Genomic DNA, 8,147 nt, shown 5'->3' with positions numbered 1-8,147 from the left:
TGAGGTTTTTTTCCGAACGTAAAAACTTCATGCGCTTTTATTTTTATCGTGAATGTTTGTATAAAAATAAGAATTATAACAAATCGCCTTGAAATAAATGAAGTTTTTGCGAAAATCTCCATGATTTTTAAAAATTATTGTTTGTGATTCTTCGTCATTTTTGTATAAAACTATTTCGTGGCATTAAAACTTGTGTATACGTTCTGAAAATGAATCATTAAAGCTCATCATTTTTATTCGTTTTTGCATTTCGAAGTATATTTGATGTCAATAAATGCTACGGTATAGGACATCATAATGGCAGCAATGAAATTTTTTTTTAATGCAAATTACGCTTAACCCAAGAAGCAATAAATCAAATAGCCCACAACAAATGTGTCATAAATATATTTTAGAACCCTCAAATTTGCTCTGAGTGAAACTGTCCTCCAATGAACACGCACACACACAAAACTAGATTTATGAAAGAATTTAACTGATAATAATGTTCTAAAGAAAATGTTTGAAAGCAATATTAAGAGTGTTTGCATGGTTTTATTCTAATACACATTGTATTATTTGTAGTCCAGTTGTTAGTCTGGGTAAAAAGTTTTATAGAAGCTTTAAAAACTATGATATTACTTGTCAAAAGAGACATTTATTATAGTCGTCATAAAACAGGTAGTGATTGAAAAATCAATTACAAAACTCCTATAAATTGGGTCCTCTCCCCCTAGAAAAAGGGTGTCAACGAGATCCAACTAAAAAAAAATTATTTATAAAATCGGCCAGGTAAAGTTTGTACGCAAATAGGCCTGAATAGAAAAATATCTTTTAAATAAAGAAAATAATACAATGTAATATAATTCATTTTAATATATAACGAATAATGCAACAAACAACAGAACCACATGTTGCAATAAACTATGATAAATATTGCACTTTAGGATGGGCTTCAAACTTCAAGCTATTTCGCACCCTCTCGTTCTGCTACTAACGCAGAAGGCGATAGCACCCAGTCGACGCCGTTCTATTGACCAAATGTCATCATAGACACTCGGGAAGGCATGAGATAGGAACTTGTGAGGACTTAGATTTCTTACCATTTGACTACCATGAAATTAGTGAAAAAAGTACACAAAGTTTTTATTTTTGCGGAATTAAAACGCTTAATGACTGCTATCTAAGGTCAACTAGAATGCTCTCATTCGTTTTCGTCCGACACGTCCATAAAGATATTAAATACAATATGTTGAACCACGAGGTGGTATCAGCAGTACAACATAAACTGGTAATGCACTGATGAGTCGAAGACAGAATGTTGAAATAAATTTATAAAGACCGAACCGGTCACCCTTATCACAGCTGCTACATTTTACTCAGAGAAACTTTTGGTTCGAGTGAGATCTGCTATCTCTGTTCGATGTATTGGCTCAAAGGATTAGATAAATGGATGTGCCTAAAGTTATGGAGTTGCAATAATTGGTACAGTCGCCTCAATTGCTTTCTTTCAATAAACTTTCAAATTAAACCATTCATAATCGTGTGTTTCTGGTATGCATAACGTATAACGTGATAGTGTGCATCATAAATCGGCTGTCTTACGGCTTCAATGATACATACGAATACCACTGCTACGTCATCTAGTCACGTTAGTGTTAAACTGATTCAAAGATCCTATCTATACAAATGAAACATATTCCAGTTCGTCTATTTTTTCTTCAATTTATAATGAGAAAAATACTTTTCTTGTACTTTTTGAGTTATTGAAACAAAAAATAATTCACGAGGCTAATTATTATTCAAAAATATTTTATTTATTCACAATAAATATTGTCATTATACAAAACGAAAACGGTGTAACATTTCTAACGATCATATTTTAAACTTGTTCGTGTATAATTAATTGTAAGTTAAAGAATAGATTCCTTTTACAAAACTAAAAAGAACATAATCAAAATCAGCTAAATTAATTCTATAAAAATATTCTGATGAATTTTTGATACAATCTAAACCTTACTAACGAGATGTTACATCGTGAGCTAACACTTAAATTATTCGTTTCACGAACATGTATGTGTGAGTGTAAATTTTCTTATGAAGCCTTAAGTACTATGTAAGTAAAAATTACGTGTCGCATCTGTGAACAACAAAGTGAATGAAGAAAATCATTAATGTATTTGAACTATGGATATTTCTAAATTCAACGTCACGTAATTTTTAGATTTCCTGTTCATCTTTTTGTTTGAACGTGTTGCCTTTTCATTGGAAAAAACTCATAACTTTTGCCAAGTTGTTGCATTGTAAAATTTCTTAATCCGATAGAGGTAGAAGGCACATGGTACAAATTCCATCATACAAACAACTATTTCTTTACAATTTATCAAAATATTCTAGTAACAGGTGATTTTGGGTTGTCGATTCAGTGTAATTCAGCCAATGCCCCATTATGCTTGTAAATTCAGATTCTTTGGCACATCAACACGAACAGCTGCCGTTTGTCTATCATTCTAAACGGTCGATGCGGAGCCCTGCGCATATAGAACCGCGTCATGCACTGTCGGAAAGATATGAAACCCACCTTCTCCGATGGATTCTGCGTGCAGCAGTGTCTCGTAAACGCAATCTGCCGGGCTAGCAATCAGTGTACTAACACCGACACTGCTCATCTCCTTCTTGACATCATTGAACATTTTACAGGCTGCAGTGTCAATGTGCGGTACACTTGAGAGATCGATGATTACCGTTTTGATTAACTGGAGACCAGCTCCTTCGCCAGCCGCATCGTATCGTGATGCTCGCTGGACCAGCTTCTGGCTAACGCCTACTTCCTTGGTCAGTGCTTTCTTAAAAGTTGCTCTACTGGCAAAGTTGACTGCACCAGAATACTTGAATATCTTAATGTGTGGTACTTCCTCAGCCCGATGGTGACTTCCGATGTCCACATAGATTGCTGTATCGGGAACCGTGCCCAGTAAGCTGTAGTACGACTTCCAGCCTTTAATGTACAATGCCATCAACGAGAAGATCACGCCAATCAACAGACCCACGTCGATATCGATGATCGTTACACTGAAAAACGTTACCAACCACACAAACAGTTCAATGCTGCCCTCTCGTTGAAACTTCTTAACATGTTGCACCTGCCACAACATTCCCTTCAGTGCGACGAAAATAATCGATGCCAGAACACAACGAGGTAAAGTTTCGAAGTAAGGACCAACCCACAGCAGTACGATCAAGATCAACATGGACGAAACAACAGATGTAAGCTGAGTTTTCCCGCCGGCTTGATGCTGAATCAATGATCGCGACAGTGAACATGCGGTCGGTACACATGAAAATAATGCACCCACAATATTGGTTGTGCCCATGGCGATCAGCTCCTGATTGGCTCGGACCTCATAGCCTTCTTTCTGAGCAAAGATCATTCCCATCGACATGACGATTGAATAACTTACGATGGTAATAGCGATGGCATCTACGGCGACAAGTTTTAGAAGACCGACTGGGGGCATCTGTGGCTCTGGCAAGCTGGAATGATAAGAAATTGTGTTGAAATACATTCAAATGAACGCTAGACATTGCACTTTACCCAACGGGAATTTCTCCAACCAATTGGACTGCGAAATCTGGACCCAGTCGTATGTAGTAAGACGCAACCGTTCCACCGACGACGGCCATCAGCTCAGCGGGAATAGGAAATTTACACTTAGAAGATGACCACGGCTTGAGGTACTCGTTCATAAAGATCATAAATAATATAACAATCACTGAGGTATACACAGTCGGAAGGTTACTGTTTGGAATTTGTCCGGCAATATCTCGCAGGGCCAGAATATTTTTAAATGCACCCTTGTATCGAGGAATAGAAACTCCGAGTAAATCCTTCATCTGACTTACGAGTACATGAATGGCAGCAGCCGTCGTGAAACCACTAACCAATGGTTCGCTTAGTAGTGCGGAAAGAGTTCCCAAGCGGATGACGCTCATGATTAGCTGCAGGTGGTAAAATGAATGCAATTAATTTAACATTTATGGTTTTTAGCGACCAACAAACATACGTGATAACAGCCTACCACGAAGGACAGCGCCGTTACAACCTGGATCGGGGTATACTCCGGTTCTGCAGGATCAATCGGTGGAAGATCATAGCTGGTTCCATTTATCTATAAAATCAAAATTACCCGCTTGGAAAATTCTTCAATGAACGCACTTAACAAACATACCATCTCTACTGGCGACATCGTCGCATAGCCGGCGACAACCTTAGCCGTCATTAGGCTGACGACCGCAAACGCACCCACTGAAATGTGCCGCGAAGTACCAAGAGCCGCATACACGAGACAATGGAAAAACGCCATATAGAGGCCAACGTTGGCCTGCACACCGGCCAGTAATCCGTAAGCCATTCCTTGCGGTATTTGCATGACCGCCACGGTGACGCCCGCTGTAAGATCTCCGACCAGATCCTTCTTGATCGAATACTGGGGCAGCCATCGTAATATCGGAATAAAATTTAGCAGCGTGTTAAGGCATCTGAAATTACGGACAGAGCTCACGATAGATTCGATTGCTGTGGAGAAATAATAGAAGTATGAGTTATTTTCTAATCTTTTTCAAAATCCAGTTAGTTTCGTAGTAAAGCAATTTCAAAAAAATAATCAAAAGAAAAGTCTCCTTCTAATCCGCCTAGTGATATGATAATGTTTTCTTCTGGTCGTTGACACAGTCTCGTTGAAAGCATGTTCTGCCTTTTTAATTTAGATAATTTCTGACACTTGTTTCGACTCATTTTGTAACCAATTCATTCACATTGATTCGGGTAGTTCACAAAAGCATGCTTCAGTGTTTAGGTAACATATTTGGTAACATCCCTCAAACCAAATTTATCAGCAATGATACATTTGAACTTGATTATTGAAAACTTTCAGAAATAATTGTGCGGATAGAACGTCACTTGTACTATAATATCTCAGAAAGAGTCATCCATATGATCTTAGAACCCGATCCACAACCCAATTTTAAACTTGAACGAGACTAAATTATTGAATTGGATTTACCCTTATCCCAGAAAAGTCAGCATTAATGAGATTGGTCGTTTACGTTACTTATAATATTACATCACCGGAACCGTAAGTGAGACACATTTGAACTACAAACTTGTTTAATGGACCAATAGTAAATTCCTAAACTTGTTGAAAGCGGTTCAGCCATCAACAAGAAAATAGTAGCTATAAAACGAGCCTTTATTGGTTGAAATCGGTTCAGCCATCTAAGATAAAGTTGAGCGATGAAAAACCAACACGTTTTGTCGGTTACGTCACTTATACCATTATCTCTCCTGAATCAGAAATCACAGCCATTTGATCTTTGAACTTGACTAATGACCAAATAGTAGATTGCAAACGAGTCTAAGCTTGTTGAAATCGACTCAACCATGTAAGAGAAGAGCGGTAAACAATAAAGAGCGTTTTGTCAAGTACGTCACTCAAATCACTATATCTCCGGAACCAGAAGTGACAGTGGTTTGATCTTCGATTTTGAGCAATAGAGCAATAGTAGCTTTCAAACGAGCCTAAGTTTGCGAAATTTGTATAGCCATCTCAGAGATAATTGAGCGATAAAAAACAACGCGTATTGCCGACTACGTCACTTACACCATTATAACTCCGGAACCAGCCATCACAGCCAATAGGTGCTTTCAAGAGAGCCTATGTTTATTAAAATCGGTTTAGCCATCTCCGAGAAAATTGGGTGGTACAAAATTAGTTGAAAAGTGTGCACATATACATCCACACACATGCACACATAGACATTTTCCGACCTCGTCGGGCTGAGTCGAATGGTATATAACACTGTGGATATCCCAGGCCCTGTTCGAAAGCAGGTTTTTTCAGCAGGTCTATTACCTTTCTATAGAGAAAGACAAAAAGATAAAAGGTTGAAGAAAATATCGAAAAGAACAACTGATCGAAAATAGCAAACCACTACACATTTCGAAAAAAAACCCTGTAATTTTACATCTTATTAGATGAACATAAATGAAGCGGCGCCGTTCACGCAAATTAACGGGCGAGAACATTTAATATTATGTCTAAAATTCCATGACATGAAATTCATTGACATAAAAAAACTGATAGCGACCGTCGCGCGACTTGAACCGAGTATAATTGGATCACAAAGTACGTCCATTAATCGACTGAGTCACAAAAGCACACATCTGCTTCGTTGGTAAAAGGTGCATTTAAATGCATACAGTCGCACTTACTATCCGTGTGCAAATTACGGTCAAAACCAGTAAAATTCATGCTAATCTAACATCAGATCATTATAAATTAAATTTTGCTTCATTTTACAAATTAGGTCTTGAAAAATTACATCGTATGAAGGATTAAGTCCCCAGTAAATTTATTTTGAGTGTAGAATATTTTAACAAATCGTAAAATTTTTATCTCTCCCAACATTTTTGGTCTTTTAAGTTTCTGATCATATCTAAAATGTTTGCTGAATTTTATTGGTTATAATTTTGTACAATAGTTGATTTTTCTTGACTGTCATTTTGTATTTATCATACTGGCAGCTTAGCAATGACATCCACAACTATCGAGCAATGAAACTCACCAAAAACGAATTATGACACGTTTCAATGAGCTGTCATTTGTTCAACTGAATAATGCCACACTTCTATCAGTTACCTGTATGCATGAAAGCTAAAAGTGTCTCAGTTGTACGAAAATGAGAGTAGTTTTTTGCCCGTTTGAAAAAGTGCTTCGGTTACAGTCCGCTCAACAGATCTTTATTTTAAAATATTAATGATATATGCCTATATCATATACCTATTACAATTAGGCTAGAAATTGAAGTTAGGGTTGGATTTTATTAATTGCGGAAGCGAAAATAACCAGTAAAATGATCCAAAGGTATCCCTGGAAGAGCATTTCTAATTCCGTTTTCAAGTATGTTTTTGATGAACGTAACTTTAGCCATGCCCTTTAAAGAAAATATATTTATAGCAACGTAACGGATATGTTAGTTCAATCAATATTAACTTATCTAGTACATGCACTTGCAAGAGATGAGTTATAGAATGTTATAAAATCTACACAGCAGAGAACATAAAAATGAACCTCGACTCGTGGGACGAATTATTTTTCTTTTTATTTTTTCTAATCCCTTTGAAAGGAATATTCCATTCCACAGGGAGCTCATAGCAAAGCCTTAATATTACATTCCTTTTGTGGAATTCGACCTTCCGTTTCAACAGACTTCGAATACGATTCATAGTGTACAGAACCGTTGCATGGTTGCTGCTACGATTCTATTCACACTAAGAATCCTTCCAGGTCGGGGCTCGAGCACACGACAACTGGTTTGTGAGACATTGAACCGCCAACCCGTGGTCATGCTTAGTATAAATACACACTTAGAAAAATATACATCCTAATAGATGCACATAAAAGGAACATCGCGATTTACTTACATTCACACTTCAAAGCATATAACGATAAGTTCCCAGTTAATTTAGCTGAAGCCTACATCGATACAGACGCTAAACATATTGTTACATGCTAGTAAATGTAATATTGTGTCATCACCGAAGAAATTACGGCATGCTTGAATTTTTTTGAAAGCTACTATTAGGTTATTTGATAAGCTCACAATACTAATGGTCGAGGATGAAATCTTACAAATGTTTTAAAGAGACTATTTAAATGGCAAGAGAAAGGTATTATCGCACCACTAGGTGGATTCAAAATGTTTTTTTAGATTAGCATCACTCTTCTCATGCAAAAAGGTGTACATGTGAAGCGCTTGGTTTGATAAATAAAACCGAATATGTTACATAAACGCTGAAACATGCTTTTGTGAGCTACTCGCATATGAATTAATTGGTGCTAAAAACGAGTTCAAATTAGTGTCAGAAATTATCTTAATAAAAAGATAAAACCTGTTTTAATCCACCTAGTGGTGTAATGATGCCTTTCTCATATCAATCATACTATCATATATAATACTGCGATTCTTGAAAGAATAACCGAAATCGGTTTGTTTGACCGTCTACTGATAAAAACTATCAATTGGAAAAGATTTGAAGTCGATTTAGAATTTTCCCCATTTTCAGTGATGGTATACAATTTTAACCCACTTTACTCTATATTTCCGAA

At 36.8% G+C, this 8,147-nt stretch overlaps 1 protein-coding gene across 8 annotated transcripts in view; it reads right to left on the bottom strand.

Moving 5' to 3' along the window:
* Nucleotides 1-1,861: 1,861 nt before the first annotated feature.
* Nucleotides 1,862-8,147, bottom strand: part of LOC131436044 (solute carrier family 26 member 6) — a 30,768-nt gene continuing 24,482 nt past the window's right edge. For all 8 annotated transcript variants that reach the window (XM_058604484.1, XM_058604483.1, XM_058604477.1 and 5 more), the window contains exons 4-7: nucleotides 4,209-4,555; nucleotides 4,044-4,148; nucleotides 3,575-3,978; nucleotides 1,862-3,513 (exon numbers count right to left, since the gene is read on the bottom strand). In XM_058604484.1, coding sequence (XP_058460467.1) covers nucleotides 2,490-3,513; nucleotides 3,575-3,978; nucleotides 4,044-4,148; nucleotides 4,209-4,555 — 1,880 coding nt within the window. In that variant the 3' untranslated portion in view covers nucleotides 1,862-2,489. The remainder of the gene's footprint in view (nucleotides 3,514-3,574; nucleotides 3,979-4,043; nucleotides 4,149-4,208; nucleotides 4,556-8,147) is intronic.

Source organism: Malaya genurostris, chromosome 3 (genome assembly GCF_030247185.1).
Source record: "Malaya genurostris strain Urasoe2022 chromosome 3, Malgen_1.1, whole genome shotgun sequence".
NCBI classification, from domain to species: domain Eukaryota; kingdom Metazoa; phylum Arthropoda; class Insecta; order Diptera; family Culicidae; genus Malaya; species Malaya genurostris.
Note: the sequence above shows the minus strand (reverse complement) of the source record. Positions and strands in the feature narration are given on the sequence as shown.